Genomic DNA, 25128 nt, shown 5'->3' on the forward strand with positions numbered 1-25128 from the left:
TCAGTTTAAAACAACCTTTATTATGTCACAGTTTCCGAGGGTTAGAAACCCAGGAGTGGCTTAGCCAGATGGTTCTGGCAGAGGGTCTCTCAGGAGGTTATTGACAAGCTGTGGGCCAGGCCGAAGTCATCTGAAGGATTAGCTGGGGCTGGAGAACCCGCTTCCACGCTTATTCGCGTGGCCATTGGCAGGGGGCTTCGGTCCCTCGATTGGGTTTCTCCACTAGGCTGCCATGATGTACCAACTGCCTTCCTCCAGAGGGAGTGATCCAAGAGTGATAGCCACCAGGACAGAAGCTGCGGTGTCTTTAATGACCAAATCTTGGGTGGGACACCCATCACTTCTGTTGTATTCTGTCAGTCACTCAGCCCAACACTGGTACAGCATGGGAGGGACTACACAGGGTGTGAACCCTAGGAGGCGGGGCACCGAAGGGTCAACCGAGGCTGGCTAACACGAAATCTTTCTTACAAGTGAGGAAGTCCTAGCTGGTTTAGCTCATTGGATAGAGCATCAGCCTGCTGACCAAAGGGTCCAGGGTTCGATTCCGGTCAAGGGCAGGTACCTTGGTTGCAGGCTCCTCCCCAGCCCAGGCCCTGGTCAGGGCTTGTGCAGGAGGCAATCAATTGATGTTTCTCTCGCATCAATATTTCTCTCTGTCTTTCCCTCTCGCACTCTCCCTAAAAATCAATGGAAAAATATCCTTGGGTGAGGATTAAAAAAATAATTAAAAAAAACCCAAACCAAGTAAATAAAAGTGAGGAAGCCTCTCCTAGAAGCTCAGAAGGCTTTTCTTCCTTTTTCTTTTTTTGGAAGGCTTTTCTTTATGTCTGTGGCTGGAATTGTGTCACATGCCCATACCTAAACCATCACACACGAGGGCATTGGGACCACCAGTTTTGGCTCATTACAAGCATGATTCACCCTGGGGCTAGGGTCCACTGGAGCAGAGTGGGATCCAAGAGGAAGATGGCCACCTGAACAAAGTCAGGATTCTGTTTGGAATAAGGAAGTGGGGATGGGAATGGATGTTGAGTTGGCAACTCAGTGTCCATGACACTCACCTGCTCCCTGCGGAGAAAGGCTACATCTTTTCCTACTACTGTATTCCCAGCATGTAACCCACTGCCTGGGACAGAGCAGATGCAACCACCCTTGTGAATGAATAAATGAATGAATTCATGACGAAAGTGGAAGGCCACTAGGACTACTGTCAGGCAGGAGTAGATATCCACAGGCCCTGGCTCCTTAAGTTCTTCTTAGAACTCGGGAGGTCACCTGCCACCACCCCCACCACCAGCCCCAAGGATAGACAGGACTGGCAGGATTATTCTCACTTTATTTCTGGAGAAGTTTGATCAGATGCAATAACACTGATTCCAGGCAAGGGCAGGGGCATGGGTACCCCTAAAGCAACCAGCATCCTGTGGCCCCATCCCCAAACCTGGGTTCCCCCTCAGTTACAGTTAAATAGAGAGGAAGATCTCCCCAGGGAGTCTTGGGAGGGTCTGCCTCCTGCACCCGCCCCCTCTAGGCAGAGGAGTCTGAGCACAAGCTATTTACAGTATTCACATCCACTGTACCCCACCAAACCAAGGCAAATACTACAGGTGGCCCTTCCCCAAGGAAGGAGGCCAGAGAGGCTGTGAGTGTATGTGTGTGTGGGAGGTTTCCGAGCGTGTGAGCACACAAATGCACTGAGGGGCAGGGCCTGGCTCCAGCCAGAGACAACAGTCTATAAGGTGCTGATTAAAAATAACAGAGGGCCCACCCCCAGGGCCCAGGCCACTTCCGGCTTTGTTCTGTCTCTTTCTTTCCCAGACATCCTGGTAGATGATGCAGAGGAGCCCTCATAGCTGTGCCTAGATCCAAGGCAACCCCTTAAAGGACTTCTGGGGAAAAAACAGGAGGGGAAACAGTCAGGCAAACTATGCCTCCAAGCCAGGCCAGCCGGGGTCGGGGGTGGCACATGGAGTGTGAGAAGGCCTCTGGCAGAGCTGGAACAGAGGGCAAGGCTGGGGAGTCCTGGGAAGGCTGCTGGGAGGGAAGGCTGTGGGCCAGGGAGTCAGGGGTCCCTACCTGTGACCTGTGGGGGCTGGACCACAGCTTTCTTGAGGAAGGCTTCTGCTTCTGCGAAGGGCAGGAGAGCCTCTGGCGTTCGGCCCAGACTCTTTTCACCAGAGGGTCCCTTGGGGGAGAAGCCATTCTCCTGGTGTGCTGGGGGAGGCTGCAGGCCATTCACCAGGGACTCCTTGTTAGGCAGGCTGTGGATGCAGGGACACACTCAGGCACCTCACAGCCTAGGACAGCCCAGGCACCCCACAGCTCCAGCCGGCCCCCGACTCCTGCCCGGACCCTGGGATTGGGAGCTGGTACCTCCACTGAGGCTCCTGGGGGGCCAGATCCTCTTTCTGCACAGCCTCCTTCTGCAGCCCTGAGGACCGCGAGTCTTCGGCTTTGCCAGGGTCTATCACAGGGAAGGAATGGCCATCAGTTGCTGGCTGGTGAGAGGAGGGGGTATGATGATGGGTGGTGAAAGGGACAGAGCGAGGGGAATAGGGCCTTTACCTGGGCTACAATTGTTGGTGTTTGCCTCCTTTCTTTCCAGCTTTTGCTGTGAAGAGGAAGAGCAATCAGACTCAAGGTGTATCTGGCCCCACCTGACTGAGGTGCTGAATTCTTCCCTCCCCCACCCGAGGGCCTGAGCAGCCTGCCTCAGCCTCCTTCCTCCACCCTGAATGCTATTCCCCAGCCTCCTCCTCACCCGACCCCCACTCCCTACGCTGCCCTTTGGGGAACCCTGACCTTGGCTTCAGCAGCTTCTGACTTCCGAGTCCTCTTCATGATCTCCTCCAGACGCTGTTTGGAAGCCCCACACAGGTTAGGCCCAAGCGCCGCCCTAATCCTAAACCTCCCACCATCCAGGCCCAGGCCTGGGGTCTCAGGGCCCTTCCAGCCCATACCAGTCCTTTACAGGCCAGGGATGAGAACTCACCCCAATACCCTCGTGTCCTACCCTTTACAAGTCCAAGGCAGCGCCCACTCCCGTAACCCTACCAGTACCATTAATCCAAACAGGGACCCTGCCCAGAAAGGCTCCGCCCCGAGAAGCCCCGCCCCGCCCCGCCCACCGGAGCCCCGCCCACCGGAGCCCGTGCTCCGGCTCCAATACCTTTTTGCGCTCCTGCCGCTCCTGCTCCTCGCGCTGGAAGTGTTTTTCCCGCTCCAGACGCTGCCGTTCTGCCTCCTCCCGGGACCGGGCTTCGGCCTCCTCTTTCTGCCAAAGACCCCAGTGAGCTTTAAGCAGCTGGACTCCAGCCCTCCTTCCAGGCCAGCTCTCGGCCCACCAGCAGGAGGCGCCCGCGCCCAGCCCAGCCCAGCCCAGCCCAGCCCAGCCCAGCCCAGCCCTGCCCGCCGTCAGGGCACCTGCTTCTGCAGCCGCTCCTGCTCTTCCTGCTCGGCCTGCGCCTTCTCTCGGGCCTCCTGCTCCTCCCGCCTCCGGGCCTCTGCCTCCCTCTCAGCCCGGGCCTCTGCCTCTCGAGCCAGCTGCTCCTCTCGCATTCGCCTGGGGGACAAAGGAAACTCGTGCTCGGTCCCGCGCTTCTTTAGCAGCCTCCATATGGGCTCCCTTCGTCCCCCTCAGTCCCACGGGTGCACGCACTTGTCCCTTTCTGCCTGCAGCCTCCGCTCCTGTTCCTCGCGCTCCCGCTGCTCCCGGGCCTGGCGCCGCTTCTCAGCCAGGAGCCGAGTAGCCTCTTCGCGGTCTGTGGTGCCGGCCATGGGTTTGCTGGGGGTCGCTGGGGGGGCCGGGGCTGGGGGTGAGGTCAGGACAGCAGTATCTGGAGTGGAAACAAGGTCCAGGAGTCAGCTCAGGCACCTCCAGCACCCCTGCATGCCTGCTTCCTGGACCTCAGGGTGACCCACCCATTCAACTTCTGCCATCAACTTAGACATGAGCTCTTCTTCTCTGACCTGTGCCCTGGGATGACCTGCTGAAGGTCCTATCTTCCAAAACCCAGTCCGCAGTCATCTCTGGGCCCACACCTCTGACCACCTCCCCCATGCAGGTCAAGCTGTCTTTTCTTGCCCTGCCCACCTTTCCACCTCCTCTCTTCATGCCCACCTGCAGGGATCTCGGCTGTGGGCTGTTCCTTCTGGGGCTGGGCTGGGGTGGGTGAGGGCACAGGCGAGGGTGCCGGTGAGGCCAGGGCTGCAGGCTCCTTCTCTTCACTGGCCTTGCCCTTGTTCTGGTTCTTGTCCTCGGGTCTTGCCGCACTGGGGTTCTCCTTTGCTTCATCCTTCCTCCGAACCCGCCCCTTGGGTGATGCAGTGGTGCCTCGAGGGGATGGTGGTTTTGGGGGTAGAGCATGGTTGGGCCCTGGGCTGGGGCAGGGAGAGGCAGGCCTGTGCCAGGATGTGGAGGGAGAGGATGGCCGGGCCTTAGATTTGGGACTGAGAGAAAAGGGAAATGTTAAGCCTGGAGGGCACAGAGTCCACACATACATATACACACCCTGGGCATGTCATTCCTCAGGGAACTGCCCCTTCCAGGCGAGGCCAGCACCCCCACCTTATATGCTCTCACATAACCATAGTATTTCCTTTGAGAGTATATATCCCAGTTTGCAATTACATATTCTTTTAAAAATATATATATGTTTTTAGAAAGAGAGAGGAAGGGAGAGAAACATCGATCTGCTGCCTTCTGCACGCCCCCTACTGGAGATCAAGCCCACAGCTTAGGCATGTGCCCTGACTGGGAAGTGAATGGGGACCTCTTTGTGCATGGGACACGCTCAACCAACTGAACTTCATCGGCTAGGGCTACACATTCATTTGATTAACGTTGTTTCCCCAATAGTCAGCAAGATTAATAAGAGCAAGAATGAGGTGTGGTTTGGCTCACCAAAGTGTCCCTAGCACCCAGAACAGTACCGGGCAGGTCCATTCATTCACTCAGTAGGTATTTGTTGAGAGCTTACCAGGTGCTAGGCACTGTTCTGGGTGCTAAGGTACTTCGGTGATCAAAACACTCAAAAATAAAAGAAAATCTGCCCTCACGGAGTTTTCATTCTAGAGGTGGGTGACCAACAAATATTTATTTATTTATTTACTTATTTTTTTAAAAAATATATTTTATTGATTTTTTACAGAGAGGAAGGGAGAGAGATAGAGAGTTAGAAACATCGATGAGAGAGAAACATCGATCAGCTGCCTCCTGCACATCCCCCACTGGGGATATGTCCGCAACCCAGGTACATGCCCTTGACCGGAATCGAACCTGGGACCTTTCAGTCCGCAGGCCGACGCTCCATCCACCGAGCCAAACCGGTTTCGGCAACAAATATTTATGAATGAATGAATAAATGAATGGCCTGGTGACATGCAGGCTGTGCCCACCTGAGTTCAGAGGCCGCGCCAGCAGAGAGGCGTGGGCGTGGAGAGGCAGGCAGTGACTGACGCTTCTTGAGGCTGCGCTCCCGGGCCAGGGCACTCTTTTCCTTCTCATTTTCCCGCTCCTTGTCCTTCTTCTCCTTTTTCTGCACCTAGTGAGGAAGGGGATGGAGAGTGGGAGGCAGGGAACAGAAGTGAGTGGTGCCCACAGTCCCAAGCTGGGCTCCCTGTGCCCACCTGCACGGCTACTTACCGGTGAGGACTGGGGCCTGCGGTGGACCGGGGTGGGGCTGCCCATCGAGCTGGGCTTGCGGCGCTCCCCACGCTCCCCGGAGGAGGGGGTGCAGCGGTGCATGCTGCTGCGGGGGGCGCTGCATGGTGGCATCAGGGGACTGGCAGAGGCCGAGCGCGGGCACACCGGCACGGCTGCAGAAGGATGAGTGCGGTTGGGATGTGGCCCACACGTGGGGCTGGCCACTGCCCGGCCCCTCATGGGGGCTCTCCCAGGGCCGCTGCCCCTACCCTGGTCTCGGCCATTGCGGGGCAGTGTGACTGCACTGCGACTCCGTGCCAGGAAGGAGAGGGTGGGCGTCATGAGACGGTCCACAATGCTGCTCTCCCAGGCGCTCAGCTGCAGGCTTCGATCTAGGGGGAGAATGCCAGGAGGAGCTGGTTACCGCAGGGGAGCCGCAGGGAACAAACAAATGCAAAAGGGGGTGGCCGGGTACCATCCCATGGCAGCCCACGGAGCCTCCCCAAGAGGGCTCTATCCTGATCACCCTGGCCACACTTCTCGCCCTCAGGTCTGACCCCCACTGCAGACCAAGGCAACAAGACAAAGCGCTGTATAGCATGAGGGTCCGCTCCTACCACTCCCCGCAGATGGAAGGGCTCTGAACTGTGAGTATAGCAAGGAGCTGCCAGTAAGGGTCCCACTGTAGGGCCCTTTCCCTCCTGCCATCAGAGGGCTGGGGGGGCATGACCCCAAGGATTTGGGACAGTAAGGGTCCTTGTGCTCCTCTGACTCAGGAGAGTCCTAACTTTTACGCATCCCATGACAGGGTGAGGCTGCTTGGGGGCCTGGCTGCCCTGGGCCACCCTCCTCTGTCCCCTCAGCTGCTGAGTTATTTTTAAGTCTCAGTCAGGTGGGTTTGGTACAACAGCTGATTTGGTTGCTAGGCAACAGAGCAACCAAATAAAAGCTGGAGAAACTTATAAATAGCTCCTACCATGGCCCTTCACATGTGAGCACCAGGGCAGTGAGAAGCAGGGGCCATGCCACCCTGGTTGGCCACAGCTCTGGAGCCAGCCACGACCATGGCTGGGGGTCTAAGGTAGAGAGGGCAGGATTGCATGGACCCTCTAGGGTGGAGCCAGAAAAAGGGGCTCCCTCCACACACATAGCACCCAAGCTAGTCTGGTACTCGGGGCAAGGCCACCTGCCTGAGGCTGGCCCAGCCAGCTGGCTGTGGTTGGAGATGCGGCTGCCTGCCCGTTCCCACCCCCACCCCCACCTGCTCTCGAGGCCCCTGCCAGGCTCTCTCTCTGCCCTCTGTCTCTGTTCTCCTCCCTGCAGGGCACATCTCTGTCCTCAGGGTCCAGACCCAAATGCCGGCTCCCCCGAGGGGCACAGACCCCAGGAGGGGTCGAGTGGGGATGGAGACCTAGCGTCTGTGAGGGCTCTGGGGACCGGGGGTCCTTGCTGAGCTCTGGAGGCTTGTTGGGAGCTACAGGGACTCTGGAGGGAGCAGGGCTGGGCCTTCTCTTACTTCTACTGGGGGAGTTCCAGAGCGTGGCAGAGGACTTTGAGAGCCGCTTGTTGATTATAGAGTCCACGTGTTTGGGCAGGTTTACTGCCGACACAGAGCACCTGCTCCCACCTAGAGGGGAAAAGACACGGCATTAGGGCCGGGCCACACAGGAGCCGGGCACACTGAGGCCTCCCATGCAGGACGCTCCGCGGGCAGGTGGGAAAGGGAGGAGTGGGCAGGCTAGGAAGAGGAGGAGGAGGCACACTTGGCTCTGGGAGGAGGGCTGGGGTAGGTGATCAGGGACAACCTGTATTGGGGGAGCCGACGGAGAAGGAACAGAGGGAGGAGATGGAGTAAAACTAGAGAAACTACAGCCTTCCTGGCCCAGAAGCCATTCCCTAGGGCTGGGCGCTGCAAGCTCTCCCCCACAGCCACCCAGCGCTGCACTTGCTGACACTGCCCAGCCAAGGCGCTCTGGCCACAGCACCCACGCACTGGGACGAGGCAGCGACGTTCCTAAACAGAGGAACCCACAGTCACAGTCATTTGCACAAATCCACATATTCACACAGACACAAAAGACATGCAGGCACAGGCATATAGAGTGATAGGCACTTCTGCATGCACACGTGTGTGCAGACATGCACAGTTATAGAAACACAAACACTGAGAGAGAGCATGTCAGACCCAGATGCACACAGGCACGAACACATCGAAGCAACTTAATTATGGTATTTGTAACAGCTAACATTTGTTGGATGCTTACCATGTACCAGGCACTGTGCTGGGCACCACACACATGTTACCTCACTTGATCCTCCCAAACATCTACCTACAACCTCGGAGGCAAGTAGTATTGTTATCCCCATGTTACAGATGAAGAAAGTGAGACATCGAGAAGTTAGAGGTCACACCACAAGAGCCAGAGCTGGGGTCCTAACCCAATTCTGTCTGACTTGGGAGTCCTCACCAAGGTCCATAAGGCCACGAACACACCAAGGCAAACATATTAAGGCACACAATGCCCAGATCCATGAGCACATACACCGAAAGATACACACAGCTGGAAACACTGAACCCTGCCATTACATAAAGATATGCAAACATGCCAGCAAAGAATCAGACCAAAATCCATGATGGCCCTACGTGAAGGAAACTCAGAGACAAAAATCTACCCTCCAAGACAGGTACATAAGGGGGGGGGGGGGGGCGCGAGACAGTTTTCTTTAAATATCCCTTGTCTACAGGGCATTAGAGTCCTCTTTTACATATCATCAACTAATAATAATTGTCAGGAGCAAAGAAGGCTAAACCTAAAATGACAGGTTTGACGAGCAAACCAAATGAAGAGAATCTATCTCTGACTGGATAGTGCAGGTCCTTGAGAAGGGACAGTTTGGTCCACAGACCATTCCAGAAGCCACAAGTCACACGAAGCAAGGCATACCTGCTGCAGGGAGCTGCCAGTCCTTGCACTGCAGCTGCTCCCTTCCCCCACGCGCCTCAGGTCCCAGCCTCGCCCACCCACCCACCCACCAGCCCCTCCAGCCCACTCACTGGTCTTACGTCCCGGGGAGCTGTGATGCAGGGCCCCTGCCCAGGACCAGCGCTGCTGCCGGATTTCAGCCCATGTTTTCTTCACTGACCGCTGGATGGCTGCTTCATAGCGCTCCTGGTGGGGAGGGCGAGAAGAGGGAAGTCTGGGTTCAAAATCCTTCATCGTACCTGGGAGGAAGAGCCCTCTCTCTCCTGGGACAGTGCCCTTCCCCAGAAGTTTTCTCTGACTCATTGCAGGTAACCAAGGTTACGGAATCCTTGCTATGATTAAGGACCATCTGCAGCAGATCCCTTGTTCTTGGGGAGCTTTTCACTGTTCTTGAGTCATTTCCTGAGCATATGAGCTGTTTCTCCGAGCACAGGGTGGGACTCTCCCTGCTGGGGCTCCCAGGTGGGGTCATGTCCCGTTGGCACTGTGGGTCCTGACCTTGAGGCAATGTTTTCCTTTCAGTCTGAGGCCGATGGGCAGAGCCAGGCCACGCTTTCCTTTCATTTCCTCACTGATGCTCAAGCCAAGGCTCTCCTCACCTGTAGCGCTCAGCACACTAACCCAGACTCATCTCTGCATGCAAACACCCACACACAGGGCGTGCACAAGCGTGCAAACACATACACACACACACACACACACACACACAAATACTGTCTGACAGCACACAGTTACAGGTGCCCACCTTGGCAAGTACTGACCCCACCATGTCTGCAGTTGCACAGATGGCCAGATAGCAAAGCCACAGAGACCCAGTGATAGGTGTGAACACAGATATGACCATGTAGACAGAGGTGACGCAGAGGCGCAAACACAGATGTGTGTGCACTGAGCCAGTGTACAGATGTGTGCGCACACGGGTACGCAGGTCCACGCCCAGAAGTCAACGTAAACGCACCTTGTTTTTCTCCAGCTTCTGCCGCTGCCGCTCCTCCAGAGCTGCTCGGCGCTGCTCGGCTTTGAGCCGCTGCTCCTCCAGCCGCCGGCGGCGCTCCTGCAGCTGCTTCTCCCGCAGCGCCTTGGCCTTCTCCTCCTTCTCCAGCCACACTGCCTTCTTGGCCGCTGCGGGAAAGGGGCCCAAGGCGTGTGAGGGATTCTGCAGAGGGAGGACCTTCCCTGTTACCCGGCCCTGCTGGGTCTTCTCCTGCCTGCTTGGTGGGGAGGTGCCTCTGCTCTCAGACTCCCCCTCAAATTAAAGGGTTTCCTGCTGACGGGCTCCGGCCTTAGCATGGGAGGCCTAGTTCGCCCCCACTGGCCTCACAGTCACTTGGCACTGAGAACAATTGAGTTCTTTAGAGCCAGACCCCTGTCTGACTTTGGGGCCTGTTGGACTGATTTCTGTGGGCTGTGATTAAAAGCATGAGCCTCTGGTCTGAATCGTGGGTACTCCATGAGCTACGTGACTTCAGCAAATGATTTCATCTCTCTGAGCCTCAGTTTCCTCGTCCTCAAAATGGGTTAAGAGCATCAGCTGGGATAATGCAGGTACTGCTCTCAGCACAGTCCACATAATTAAGTGTCCAGAAGTGTTAATGTTAATAGGGCATTAATGATGATGAGGATGTTGAGGAAGATGATGATGTTTCCTAAACACTCACCCAGGTACTTGGCCCGCTCTTCTCGCCGCTCCTTTGCCAGTTTGTGTCTCTCTCCTGCCTTCTTCGCATCTTAGTAGAGGGAACAAGAATAGATTTAGGTCAAGTGACTCTTCCGAAGGATAGTCAGCCTCGGGGACCCGCCCCCCTAGGACCTCACCCCATCCCTTTCCCATCTCCTCCTGGGCAGAGATTCCCTCTGGTGGTGTCAATAGGGCTGGGACCCTGAGCTAAGGGGTCTGGGCCAGGACCAAGGGCATCACACACACCTTGCTTGGCAGAAGGGCTGTCAGAGGCTGGCCCTGTCGTTGGAGATGGCTGGCTGCTCCTTCGAGGAGGCCTGGAATCCCGTGGGCCTGTGGCTGGTGGGGTGGGTCCCCTGGTCTTCGCTTCTGAGAAAGGGGACTCTTCCTGCTGAGGGGCTGGTCTAGGCCCTGCTGGCCCCGGGGGGCTCTCTGGTTCCAGTGGGAGCTGCTCAGAGTTAGTGGCGTTCTTCATGGCGGGAGGGGTGTCTGGGGGAGTGTCGGGCACCAGGGCTGACATCGGTGGTGGCGGCGGCGGCGGAGAGGGATCACCTTCTGGAGAAGGTCTTGGCTCTGGGGGCGTCCTGGCTGCCATAGCTGGAACACCAACACAAGAGAGGAGAGTCAGACAGTACATCTGCACCATCAGTTCAATTCGAAGTTCTTTCCTTGCCCAACTGACTTGTTCATTCATTCACCCAACATGTTCAATGAGTTCCTTCTATGTACCAGGCACTGTTCCAGACACTAATGATATAATGGTGAGAAAATAGCCATGGTCCCACCCTCGGGCAGGGCAGACAAAGAGCCAGGCAGTTACAGTAGGAATAAGTACTCTGTCAGGGGTAACATAGCAGAGATGGTTAACCTACATTTGGGGGTTTTCTGAAGAGGTAACAATGAAGCTGAGCTCTGAAGGATGAGCTAGAGTTGGCAAAATCAGGAGGAGAGGGTTCTGGCAAAAAGAGCGTTTGCAAAAGGGCAGAAGGGAGCAGGCTGTGTGTTGGAAAAACAGAGGAGCCCTGCCCAGGTAGCTCAGTTGGTTTGAGTGTCGCCCCGATACACCAAGGTTGTGGGTTTGATCCCTAGCCAGGGCATATACAAGAATCAACCAATTAATACGTAGATTAGTGGAACAACAAAGCAACGTTTCTCTCTTTCTTTCCTTCCCCCTTCTTCACTCTCTAAAATAATAATTTAAAAATCCGCCAAAGCCGGTTTGGCTCAGCGGATAGAGCGTCGGCCTGCGGACTGAAAGGTCCCAGGTTCGATTCCGGTCAAGGGCATGTACCTGGGTTGCGGGCACTTCCCCAGTGGGAGATGTGCAGGAGGCAGCTGATCGATGTTTCTCTCTCATCGATGTTTCTAACTTTCTATCTCTCTCCCTTCCTCTCTGTAAAAAATCAATAAAATATATTAAAAAAAAATAAAATAAAAATCCCACAAACAACAACAACAAAAACACCTGAGAAGTTTGTAGCACTTATTGACGCACCAAATGGTAATGACTGGTTTCCTCGTCTGCCTCCCTCACCTTCCTGCTTTACCTCAGGGTCACAGTGCCCAACCCCAGGTCTGGTTCTCAGAGGGTGCCAGTGCTGGGCACATGGGACTGGAGAAGAGGAGGGATATAACATGGGCACAAGTAGGATCCCCAACTGGATGGGCAACCAGCTATGTCCACTTTGTAATCTTTTCTTCTTTTCCAACCACCCTCAGATTTCTTCTTTTAAGACATTAGTATTTCAGGGACCCTGTACAAGATACCAAAGAGCCAAGGCAGGAAGCCACATGACTTGGTATGCACCTGCGTATGCACACATGTGAGCACATGTACACTATGGGGCAGCTGAAAGACAGGCCTCAGCGTCAGTTGAGGGCCCAATTCTGATGTCAGTATCCCAAGACAGGACGGGAGGGCCCGCTTCCCTGGCAGGTAACCTTGGGCAAGTGAATCAACTCCTCTAAGCCTCAGCTTTCATATCTGTAAAATGGGGCAATGATCCCAAGCCAGCAGGATGTCAGTAAAGTGCCAGGAAACAGCACTTCCCTCCCTTTCCCCGTGGGTCTTACAAAGCTCCCGCAGAGAAGCCTCTGCGTGTTGAGCCCTAGTGCCATCTGCTGCGACTCTGGGCACTGAAGGGACCAGTGGGGGACACAGCCACTGACCCGGGCTTAGGCAGCAGGGCCAGGGTCCATGGGAAGGTGAACCTAGGGAAGCATTGCTTGCTCCGATTAGGTGCCCTCACTGTACTAGGTTCTCTCTTCTGGGGACTCTGGCCCTTCCGGGAGGTGGCAAACTCCCCATCCCTATGGGTGGCAATGTGTGTGCAGGGACTCCCAAGGTACCGCCTTTGGGAGGGGGTGCCTTTTTTGGAGGAGACAGGTGTCCCGTGGTTGAGTATGGGCTGTAAAGGCAGACTATGTGAATGTGAATTCCGGCTTTCCCACTAACTGTGTGACCTTGGGCTAGTTACAGACCCTCTCTGTGCCACAGCTCCTCTTCTACAAAATGCAAAGTCCCTACCTCACAGGATTGTGAGGAGTGTTAGTGATAAGAACAACCACTAACGCTTATATATATTTCCCAAGAGCTTCCTAAATTGAAAGCACTTTACACATTAGTTTAGTCCTCACTGAAAATACTTATGAAGGAGGCACTATAAATATCTCTCTTGTACAGATGAGGAAAGTAAAGCAAAGAGACATTGAGTAAAGTGATTTGAGGTCACTCAGCTGGTAAGTGACGGAGGCTGGACTTGAACCCAGCATCTGTCACCAGAACCCATGCTCTTACTCATTTCACCAGCCTGCCTCTGTTTAAGCAGTATGAGGTCATAGATGTTACACAATGAAATTATGTAAGCTATTTTCCCCTCATTCCTCCCCTTTTAGCTTCCTGGGTTCCAGGCAAGAGCCTCAGCTGAGGCCCTGTCTCCCCAAGAGCCCTGAGACTCCATGCCAGTCCAGCCAGCGCTCCCCGCGCCAGCTCCTGGCTGCCTGGTCATGGCTTGTCTATTTCCCGGCCACCTGCAAACTCCCTTCCAGCTCTCATCAGCAACAAAACTACCGCAGGTCCGGGAATAATGTAGTTTCATACAACATCCTTTTGCTATAATATTGATGAGGCACCACAGGAGCTTAACTCTTGTTTATATCAATTAGCCTATGGTAAAATTGGCCTCCTTGTATGGTGTTTCATTTAAAGTCACAGAACCTGTTGACGGCGTTGAGGACTTACTGTAGTGGGAACTATCCGGTGAGTGCTTACTACCCACCAGGAGCTGAGCTAGACCCTCTGTATCTCCATCCTGCATCTTCACATGAACCCTGAGAGGCAGAGATTCTGATCCCCATTATACAATGAGACAATCAAAGCTTACCCCACTGAGCACATTTGCCAGGGTCATAGAACTAGTATGGGGCAGCATTTGAACCCAGAACTGTTTGGGGCCAAAAGGCCTTGGCTTGTAAATACTAAGCTTGAAGGCTGAGGGTGAGGCCCGTATGCTGCCATTCTCCTAGCACCTGTGCGTGCTACAGGTGTTGCAAGGAAAACTCGTAGGCGGATGTTTGTCTAGACCTAGGCAAATCACACCCACCAGGCAAGACAGAGAATCTCCAACTAGGTCCTGATAAGCCGTGTAAAGGGAACCGGGGAGGAGGGCGAGAGGGAGGCTTGAATAACCTGGACCTGGTGTTTGACGCAGCCGAGTAGAAAGGTCTTAGAGTCGGAGAGGACTGAGTGGGGAATCCTAGCTCCGCTGTGGGGCCTTGGGCAAACCCCGAACCTGTTTCCTCGGCAAGTTGTTGGGACCGACGGTGAGTAGGTATATCGTGTCTGGCACCCGCCCGATAGAATCTGTCCACCTCTTCCCATCTCCGCCACAAGAACCCAGGTGGGTCAGCCCTCCACTCCCATTGCTCCACGACACTGCTCTTCTCAAGGTCTCCAGTGACCTCCACATTGTTCAATCTAACCCATCAGCCACATCTGACACAGTGGGTTCTTGCTGCTCCTTGAACACTTCCTTGCTTAGGCTTTCAAGACACATACTCTCCTGATTTTCCCTCTCTTGCTGGCTATGACTTTTCAGAGTTCTTTGCTGATCCCTCCTTAGCGTGCTAAGCTCTCAGTGCCCAGTGCCCAGGGCTCAGTGGAGGACCTCATCTCCTTTCTGTCTCCGCGCACTCCCTCAGTGACCTCATCCAGACTCACAGCTGTAAATACCAGCACTCTGCTGACAACCAAATTTGCTTCTCCAGCCAAGACCGCTCCCTTGAGTTCCAGTTTCGCTCATGCAACTCCCTACTTCATATCCCTGGATGTCTTACAGACACCCCAAATCTAACACATTCAGAACTGAGTTCCGCCCCCCCCCCCACCCCGTTTTCCCCACCTCAGTCAATGGCAACCCTGTCCTTCCAGTTTCTCAGGCCAAAACCCTTGGAGTCATTTTAGAATCTTTTCTTATCTCACATCCCACATCTAATCTCTCAATAAATCTCTATTGGCTCAATGTGCAAAATATATTCTGAATCCAATCGCTTTTACTATCTTCACTTCTAGTGTTTCAGCTACTACCATCCCCTATAAAAGCCCACCCAGTGCTACTCTTTGTTCCCCTTTGGCCATTTCTCAACACAGCAGCAAGTGATTCTATTTTAAAATAAGTCAGATCAAATCACTCCTCTGCCAAAATTCTCCAAGATGCCCCATCTGCCGGGGAGGAAAAATCAAAGGCATCACATGGCCTCTGGGGCCTGTCAGGATCCTCCCCCTCCAGCCCATTGCCTCTTAGACCTTGTCTCTTTGCCCCTGCTCAGTCTATTCCAGCCACTGTTCCTTAAATGTGCCAGGCACACTCCTGCCTCAGGGCTTCGCACCTGCTGTTCCCTCTGCCAAGGATCCTCTGCCCCTGGATTATGCAGGTCTTACTCCTTCACCTCCTTCTTCAGGTCTTGACTCCAGTATCCCTTCTCGATGATGCCTTCCCTGACCCCCTATTTAAAATGACAAACTGCAGCCCTGACCGGTTTGGCTCAGTGGATAGAGCGTCAGCCTGAGGGCTCAAGGGTCCCAGGTTCGATTCCAGTCAAGGGCATGTACCGTGGTTGCAGGCACATCCCCAGTAGGGAGTGTGCAGGAGGCAGCTGATCAATGTTTCTCTCTCATCGATGTTTCTAACTCTCTATCCCTCTCCCTTCCTCTCTATAAAAAATCAATAAAATATATTTTTTAAAAAAAATAAAATAAAATAAAATAAAATGACAAACTGCAGGCCTAACCGGTTTGAGTCAGTGGATAGAGCATCAGCCTGCAGACTGAAGGGTCCCAGGTTCGATTCTGGTCAAGGGCATGTACCTTGGTCAAGGGCACATCCCTAGTGGGGGGTGTGCAGGAGGCAGCTGATCGATATTTCTCGCTCATCAATGTTTCTGACTCTCTGTCCCTCTCCTTTCTTCTCTGTAAAAAAATCAATAAAATAGCCGAAACCGGTTTGGCTCAGTGGATAGAGCGTCGGTCTGCAGACTGAAAGGTCCCAGGTTCGATTCCGGTCAAGGGCATGTACCTGGGTTGCGGGCACATCCCCGGTGGGGGATGTGCAGGAGGCGGCTGGTCGATGTTTCTCTCTCATCGATGTTTCTGACTCTCTATCTCTCTCCCTTCCTCTCTGTAAAAAAATCAATAAAATATATTTATAAAATAAAATAAAATGACAAACTGCAGTGGAGGCTCCTTCCCTCCAACAGTACTTTCTTCTTTCCAACTCTATTATTCTGCACAAATTAACACCATTTTGACACTCTCTTCCATTGGCAGAAGATACCCTCCACGAGGGGACACATTTGTGTCTGTATTGTTAGCCATTCTAGATCTAAGGCCCCAAGACGCTGGCACACAGGTGCTCCACAACTATCTGTTGGATGAATAAATCGATGATCTCCCCCTGCCAGATATCATCAGCATCTCTCTCACCTGGATGATTGCAAAGTCCTCCCACTGCTCTCCCGCACCCATTCTCACTCTGCTCTCCACAGAGCAGCCAGGACAATTGTTCCCAAATGCAAATCTGATCAGGGTGCTCTTGCCACCTGAAACCTCCCAGTGGCTTCCCGCTGCTCTGAAGATAAAGATAAAATTCTTGAACCCTAGCTGCAAGGCTGGCATAGTTTATCGCCAACTACACGCAACCTTTTGAATCTGCACTCCATGTCACCTACCCACTTGCTCTCTGCACTCCAGCCATACTGACCTTTTATTTTTTTAAATTATATTTTATTGATTTTTTACACAGAGGAAGGGAGAGAGAAACATCAATGAGAGAGAAACGTCCATCAGCTGACTCCTGCACACCCCCTACTGGGGATGTGCCCGCAACCAAGGTACATGCCCTTGACCGGAATTGAACCTGGGACCCCTGAGTCCTCAGGCCAACGTTCTATCCACTGAGCCAAACTGATTAGGGCCATACTGACCTTTTAATCAGACAACCACTCATGCTCCCTCCAGCCATGGGGCCTTTGCACATGCTCTTCCTCCTCTTTTCTTATACAGCTCCCACGTCCCCTTCAGATCCCAGCCAGCTCAGTCACTGTTTCCTCAGGGAAGCCTTCCCCGGCTTCTCTGATCAGGATAAAGTCCCTCATTATATACGGTCATGGCTTCATGTGCCCCTTGTCTGGCGCACTGTGACTGTTTTAATTTTAAACATCCTCGTGTGGTTCTTTTTATGTTATTATTATTTTTATTATAGGTTTTTGTTTGTTTGCTTTTTTATATATTTTATTGATTTTTTACAGAGAGGAAGGGAGAGGGATAGAGAGTTAGAAACATCGATGAGAGAGAAACATCAATCAGCTGCCTCCTGCACACTCCCTACTGGGGATGTGCCTGCAACCAAGGTACATGCCCTTGACCGGAATCAAACCTGGGACCCTTCAGTCCGCAGGCCGACGCTCTATCCACTGAGCCAAACCGGTCAGGGCTCGTGTGGTTCTTTTTAAACTGTCAGCCCTACAAGGGCTGGGCCATGTCTACTTCGCTCACTGCTGCAGCAGCAGACACCACATCGCCAGGTACCTGGAGACAGTCACGAAAGGCTGTTGAATGGGGATCAAGTGCTAGAGTGGAAGTCACCCTTGCCTAAAGCGGGTGCATAGAGAAGGAGACTTTTACTTTAACAAAGACTCAATCCAGGTGGCAATTTATTGCAAAGAAATGAACTCTGGAAGGAAAGCAAAACAACAGGCAATTCCATCTCAGTTGAGTTTGGGCAGTTCCCTGGACAAAGGCACTCAGGTAGAAGTTACTAGAATAATGAGTGTTTACTCCAGCAGCTCAACAAGAAAGAATTCTCGAGAGGCAAACAGGACTTTTGGAATTCTTTTTTGGACCTGGCGGACTATTGACCTGGAATACAAATATTTTCCTCAGAATTATGCCAACCCGAACGAAATGTCATTGGGACAGTGTTATCGGAACAAATGATACTAAGCCAAATTATTTCCTTGGTTAGTTATCTAGAAGGTACGATTAAACCAAGTTCTGGTTATCCCCATTGTCGATCCTGAAATGTGATCCTTCATTTTATGTTTGGTTTGTGTCAAAATGTGGGCTTTTAGCCACTGTTAGTTTTATTCAGCTACATCGATATCTCCCAGAAGTATTTGTTAAGAACTAGATAAGAGGCAGACAGTTTGTATTTCTTTCCTGGCACAAACTCACAGGGCAAAGGTGCAGGCGCTGGTCATAGGGTCAACAAAGCTTGTCTTCTCAAGAGCCCCAGGCAGGGCTGACCCTGGGGTCTGCAGAAGACTCAGCCGAGTCTTCAGAGGGCCTGTCACATGACTCGCCTTCTCCACCCCCTGGGAGCTGGCAGTCCTTTCCTCTTGTCCCTCTCTCCTCCCACCCCAACAACTGCTGCCCGGCCAGATATTCCCCAACATGATCACTCAGTCTGGCTTTTCTGTTTGCCTCCCTGCCCGTGTGAGAGCTCGTGGAGAGAAGAGAGGGGGGTCTCGATCCTTCTCTCAGTCCCATGCCTTATAGAGCACCTGCCCAGCACAGAGTAGGGCAGTGATGGCAAACCTATGACACGCGTGTCAGAGGTGACACACGAACTCATTTTTTTGGTTGGTTTTTCTTTGTTAAATGGCATTTAAATATATAAAATAAATATCAAAAATATAAATCTTTGTTTTACTATGGTTGCAAATATCAAAAAATTTCTGTATGTGACACGGCACCAGAGTTAAGTTAGGGTTTTTCAAAATGCTGACACGCCGAGCTCAAAAGGTTCGCCATCATTGGAGTAGGGAGTTCTATGTCTGCTTATTGAACACCTAGATGAATGGATGGATAGATGGGTGGACAGATTGCGGAAAGCTACTTAGCCAGCACACAGTCAAACCCCGAGCTGCTCCAAAGCCTCGCCTCTCCAATCCTAACATCTTGATCATATCAGAGCCCTGTGTATGCCCTGCCAGCTCCTAAGCCCAGGAAGGGAAATAAACGAATTTATTGAAGCCCTACTGTACACTAGGCACTCTCCCTCACTCACTTAATTCTTATGACAACCCTAAAGGGGAAGTAATTAGATGGCCCTCGATTTGCAGGTAAGAAAACTGACATAGACAGATTAAGTGAATTGCTCATGTCGGTGTCAGAGGTAGGATATAAATCCAAGCTGGCTGATGACAAAACCCTTATGTCACACTGTTGCTGATAGGCATCACCCCTCCCTCAGGCTCCTGCCTGTTCCTTGAAGAAGGAAATGATTCGGTGTTCCCCAGGGAGGTTTCCCCCAGACGGTGAAGGGTGGGTGAAGGGTGCAGGTGGGGCCCGCAGGCACTGAGCTCAGAGTGCAAGAATGCAGGGAAGGCAGGCTCCTGCCCAGGCTGGCCACCAGGAGGCAGGAAGTGAGGCAGCAGGGCAGAGGGTGGAGAGAATGCCCCTTCTGCAGGGGGCAGAGCCAGGGAGAGCTGGCAGGGAGGGGGTGCACAGATAGCACCCCTGAGCGGGGAGCGCATGGGGAGGCAGAGGCATGAGGCAGAGAGAGGAATTGGGACAGAGATCAGCACCTCTAGCCAGAGCTCCTCCTGGCTCTCACAGAAGCTCCTTAGGTGGTAGCACTGGACCAGACAAATGAAGACAGTGAGGCCGACACAGGGGCAAAGACACACAGACAGAGTACACACCACAGAGAGAAACACCCCATGTGGACAGAGCCCACACAATGGCAAGAGACAAGGCACATTCCTCTCTCTCTCTCTCTCTCTCTCTCTCTCTCTCTCTCTCTTTCTCACACACACACACACACACACACACACGCACGCACATGCTCACACACACACATACACATGCACACACGCACATGCTCATGCACACACACACACACAGAGCCAGGGATCCCCTCCATGTGCTTCAGAGACACCCACACAGCTCTCAAAGACACAATGTCCCAGTATATTTACACAGCCACATCCAGGTCACTTCTGCCTTGCCCCTCTGGGCCCAGGGAACGTCAGTTAGCAGCAGCAGCAGCTAATGCTGTGTCAGTTACCACTGAACACTTTAAGCACATCAGTCCATTTCATCTTCACCACAGTCCTATGCGGTGGACACCATGACTCCATTTTACAAATGAGGACATCTATTCAGAGAGGTTGAGATACTTGCTTAAGTCACACAGCGGGTGAGTAGCAAAGCTGGGGTTTGGACAGGCGTCGGTGGGACAGTTTGTACTTTCACTCTGCTACCCTAAGGGGCAATCTCCTGGGCTTCCTCTCCTTCTGGAGAGGTCTGCTGGGAGGATGGGGGTAGGCAGGAAGGACAAACCCTGGGGGATGGCTGCCGGTGGGGCTGGGACAGAGAGGCCCTTAGGGGGCAGCCTCACTTCCGGCTGAGCCAGCCCTGAGGGAGTGAAGCCGGAGCGCAGCCCGCTCTAGGTCCTGAGGACCGAGGCCACAGACCCATGGCAGGACACTGGGCCAGGCCACGGGACTCTGTGCATGATAAAGCCGGGAACCCAACTGAGACTGCGGAGCTGAAGGAGCTCTCTGGCCGGGTTGGCGGCCATTGTTCCCAGCCTCCAATCAGGAGCACCCACTTCCTGTTATTTTAGGCGGCAGGAAATGACCCCATCCCGCAGTCCGGCTCCACCATGGCCCTCCCTCAGCCCCGGCAGGGGCGGCAAGGACGGCCACACTGAGGCCTAGGTGCTAAGGGCAGAGGCCCAGCCTTAGGCCAAGGCCTAAGGATGATCCACTGGCTGGGCTGTCACCACCGCCAAGGGCCAAGGCCTCCTCTGGTCAGACACCAACCTGGCAGTATGTGTGTTCTTGGGGGGAGGGGGGGAAGTGGGGGGAGGGAGAGGCACATGCTCTACCTCTGCCTGCCAGAGAAAAAAGACCATGGGGTCCCCAAGACCAAGATGCCCACAGAAGACAGGTCATGCAAGGGAAGTGGCCAGACTGTCACCAGCTAGCTTGGCCATGATCATTCAGCATAGAGGTGCGGTGCACAGGCTTTTGAGTCAGACAGACCTGGGTTCGAGTCCTAGCCGTGTAGCTTTAGACAAGTGACTTTGCCTCTCTGAGCCTCATCTGCAAAATGGAGGTAACGCTAGTTTCCACTTACATTTTGAGGATCAAATGAGACAATGCATGTGACCTGCTGAGCACTGTGCCAGGCACAGAGAAGACCCTTCATGGATAGGAGTAGGTGGTAAGTTGGTTCACCAGGGAGTCTACTGGTCCACATTTGCTCTCATAAGTGGCAAGGAGTGCTGATGGGGGCAGCTGAGAGGTGATGGAGAAGCCGCTGAAGGCTGTGCCCGGGGTGCCAGGCAGAGCTGCCACTGTCAACAAAGCTGCATTATCTGGGCCTGGCTCCTTGGCTCCCTCACTGGCCCCAAGGCCCAGCGGGGGACCCAAGGACACAGCTCCCAGCTGCTTGCGGTCTAACTTCCAGCCCAGGTCAGGCCTGAGACCTGTCCTGACTGCCCTCAAGTGCCACCACTTCTATTCTGGGCCTGCTTTCAGCTCTCTTCTCCACTCCCTCAGCCCTGCCCCATTCACAACAGATGCCCATCCTGCGGGCAAGCGGGTGAACTGGCCTAGGGCCCTTTCTTTCTCCTTGGCATTTGCGTGACTACACATTAGAGGCTCATTAGAGACCTCATTACTGGGCCCACCAGCCATCAGTGGGAGGTGCTGGCACTGACGGGGGTGGCTGCAGTATGCAGAGATGTGGACCATTGTGCCAGCCTCACCAATGGCTACTCATCCTTTCAGGTCCCCTCAAATGCCTCCTCCTCTGTGAAGCCTTCCACAAGTGGAGCCCTCTGGCCACTGTAGCACCATCATTGCACCTGGGTTTCCCTGCAGTGAACACATCTGCCTCCCACACTGGGTCAGTAGCGACTCTGTCTGATTCACTTCCCTGCTGACAGCACAGCCAGCAGCGAGCTGGCACATGGCAAGCATGGTGTGCTGGATGGGGGCTGCACCATCTCCCGTGTCCTCTCCTGCTCCCACTGCCCCATCACACCCTGCCTCATGTCCGTCTAGAACTCCTACCCCCCTTGCCTTGTCTCACATTTACCTCCTGAAGTTCTAATTAACCTCTTCCTCAGGCCTCCGAAGGAATTAAAAATAATAACGACAAGAAAACTAATAGTGTTTACTGAGCACTAACTATGTGCCAGGGCCTAGACCAGTGATGGCGAACCTTTTGAGCTCAACGTGTCAGCATTTTGAAAAACCCTAACTTAACTCTGGTGCCGTGTCACATATAGAAATTTTTTGATATTTGCAACCATAGTAAAACAAAGACTTATATTTTTGATATTTATTTTATATATTTAAATGCCATTTAACAAAGAAAAACCAACCAAAAAAATGAGTTCGTGTGTCACCTCTGACACACGTGTCACAGGTTCGCCATCACTGGCCTAGAAAAACTGTTTATGTGTTCATCTAATTTAATGACCCTAATGATGTTTCTATGAAATAATTCCTAGCATTATTCTCATTTTATGGATGGGAAAATTGAAGACTTAGGTTAAGCAACTTAACCTGAGGTCACACGGTAATAAATTATGAAGTGGAGACTTACAATCTTTGATTGTAGAGTCTACACTCTTAAGTAAACTGACTCCCAATTCCTGCCCTCTCCTCTCCTCCCCTATATGTATTTCATACCTCCCTGCTGGCACCAGTTCCAATGAGCATAACCATAATTATGGTGATAACACTGTCCTGGGGGTGTCTGTGAGCCAGGGCCCTTTAGGTACCTCATCTCTAACCCTCACTTGACCTCATTCCCACAAGATTGATAACACTGCCTCCATTTTTCAGGGGCATAAACTGTGTGGGGAGCAGGCAAGTCACTTGCTCCAGTCCAGTTGCCAGTAAATGGCTTGCTGGGGTTTCCGTCCCGGTTCTGACCCAAAGGCGGGTGCCACACTTGTCCCCTATCCCAGGCTGCCTCCTGTGCAAAAGGAACTCAGGGCAGGGATCGTGTCACGTGCACTCGCCACGCAGCCATGTCTCAGACTCTCACAGGCACATGGAGTGGGCAGGACCTTTATTCCTAGGAAGCCCTTGGCTCAGGGGGGGGCCTCTATCACCTTTGCCTTCTCTCTGTGTACGGAACAGGCAACATTATGATCCAGGTTCTCGTGTTACTCCATCCAGACCCCGGGACATAGAATGGTCTTCCTACAGGCCCCGGGCACGTTCCCAGTACAGTCAAGCACCCACCCATTCCCTCATACTCAGTCCGGGCATCCCACTCATGTCCCTAATTATAAAGGAGCCAGCCACTCAGGCCCTCATCTACGGCCTAGTCACCACCCCCATTCAGGCTACGATGAACACACCAGTGATGGGGACCCTCAGGTGCAGAGGGCCAGTCACCAGAAAGAATGGACCCAGGCTGGGCCTCGCTGGGTGTCGCTTCTCAGACTCAGCAGAACCAAGACAGACCCAAGTACCCTTGTTTCAGTACAGCCTACAAACCTTCCGAATCACACCAGTCTAATAGCCTCCCCTCTGCGTCCTCCAGCTCCCACGCCTACAGGGTCCCCCTAGAAGCACCCACACTGGCATGGGGAGGTGCCCACCCACGGCCAAGCGGCTCCACCTTGTCCTGGGCTCTCCGCACCCACAGACACTGTCTCATCCTGGGCCCACGCCCCAGGGGCCAGGGAGGTGGCCCATGGGGATTAGGTTCTAGGACTCTATGGAGGTGTACGGATGGGGCCACCTCCCCCCTGACTCAGTGGGAACAGAACTTGGGTACTCAGTAATCATGCTCTTCCCTCCCCTTCCAGGAAGAAAAAGAAAGAGAAATCCCTCCCTCCAACGCCAGGCCCAACCAGAAATCTGTCCCCACCCCCTCATCAGCTGCTCCCAGATCCGAATGGGATTTGCAGAAGTCCAAGGCGCTGGTGGTTGGTGGGGTGAGGGGAGGGATAGCTTTGATGGTCAGGGGCCTGGAGAGAGAGAAGAAAGAGAGAAAGAGAGAGAGAGAGAGAGAGAGAGAGAGAGAGAGAGAGAGAGAGAGAGTATGTGTGTGTAAGGGAGTATGTATCCGAAGCCTCAGGCCGAGGAAAGATGTGGTAGGTCCCCGGAGTGCAGGCCTGGAGCCTTCATCTCATTCTCCAGGGGGAGGCTGAGGCCCAGAGGGGCTGGGAAGGAGGACGAGTGGGATGAGCAGATTTTCCTGTCCCCTTCCCCCCACCCCCCACCCCCGTATCGGGCTGGGTGGGCTCCGGAGTAAGCCCGGCTGCAGGGGAGACGGCCCACTCCCCAGCTCCCGCCCTCGCCCCAAACAATGCTGCCTCCCCCTCCCCCTCGCCTTTATCCGGCGGGTTACTTGGCAGCCGCCGCTCGAGACCTCCCCTTCCCTCCCTCCCCTCTCCGCCCGCCCGCCCGCCCGCCCGCCCGCCCGCCCGCCGGCAGCAGCAACAGGCCCTTTGCGCGGCAGCTGGAGGGATGGGGTGGGGGCGAGGTCTGAGCCCGGGCCTGGGCGTGGGGGGCGCCGGGCCTCCGCTGCGGTATGCGGGGCTCCAGGCCGGAGACTCTGGAGGACCCTCCACACACACGTTCAGGCTGGGGTCACACGTGCCGACGGGGGTAGAGCGCGGGCGGACGCCCCGCTGGGAGAGGAGGCTCTGCAGGGCCGGGTGGATGGGAAGGGGGTGGGGGCGGGGAAGTCGAGGTGGCACTGGGCTGGGCGGAAGGGTCACCCGACGGCTCCGGCGCGGGGTCCCCGCGGATCCCGCCGCCCAGTGCGCCCCAGCGCCAGGCTGGGGGAAGGGGTAGCTGTCAGAAGATGCACCGGTGACCCCGAGCCGCCGCCGCGGCGGCACCTTTATTTTTAAACTTCCAGCGGGCGGAGGGCGCGGAGGGGGAGGGGTCCCCGCCCAGCGGGCCAGCCTTGTCCTCGGCTTCCCCAGGCCCCTCCATCTCCCCCCACGTGGCCCCCCGCTTACCTGGAGGCGCGCCGGCACCCGGCTCCGCATGTGGGCCGCTCTCCATGGCTGCAGCGTCACTGGGGTGTCTTGCGGGGTCTCAGCGGCGGCGGCGGCGGCGGCCGGCGGCCAGGACGGGGATCCCGCGGCACATCACGCCCAGCCCGCCCAGGCGGCAGCGGTCGGAGTGGGGGGCGCTCCGGCCAAGGCGGAGGCTGGCTCAGCTGGAGCCTGCGAGGCTCAGAGTCGCCGGCCGCCCCGAGTCTGATGGCCCGGCCGCGATCCTGCTCTCTGCCCCGCGCCGGCCCAGTCCCGGCCCCGGCCCAACCCTATTGT

At 54.4% G+C, this 25128-nt stretch overlaps 1 protein-coding gene across 8 annotated transcripts; it reads right to left on the bottom strand.

The window, feature by feature from the left end:
• On the bottom strand, positions 1–25128 carry MAP7D1 (MAP7 domain containing 1). Of its 8 annotated transcripts, none has more exons than XM_081087507.1 (18): positions 24814–25128; positions 10556–10906; positions 10290–10358; positions 9590–9753; positions 8712–8817; positions 7164–7274; positions 5917–6039; positions 5648–5820; positions 5401–5546; positions 4124–4452; positions 3662–3839; positions 3427–3565; positions 3173–3277; positions 2806–2859; positions 2569–2614; positions 2377–2467; positions 2080–2264; positions 1–1892 (listed from the first exon to the last, which is right to left on the bottom strand). In XM_081087507.1, the coding sequence occupies exons 1-18, from the start codon at positions 24857–24859 to the stop codon at positions 1882–1884; spliced, it is 2427 nt and encodes an 808-aa protein (XP_080943633.1). In that variant the 5' UTR covers positions 24860–25128; the 3' UTR covers positions 1–1881. The 8 variants fall into 8 exon arrangements, with proteins under 8 accessions (XP_080943633.1, XP_080943632.1, XP_080943637.1 ...); XM_081087506.1 differs by having other exon boundaries at positions 8703–8817; XM_081087511.1 differs by lacking the exon at positions 7164–7274.

The sequence above is a fragment of the Myotis nattereri genome (genome assembly GCF_964212035.1).
Source record: "Myotis nattereri genome assembly, chromosome: 3".
Classification (NCBI taxonomy): Eukaryota; Metazoa; Chordata; class Mammalia; order Chiroptera; family Vespertilionidae; genus Myotis; species Myotis nattereri.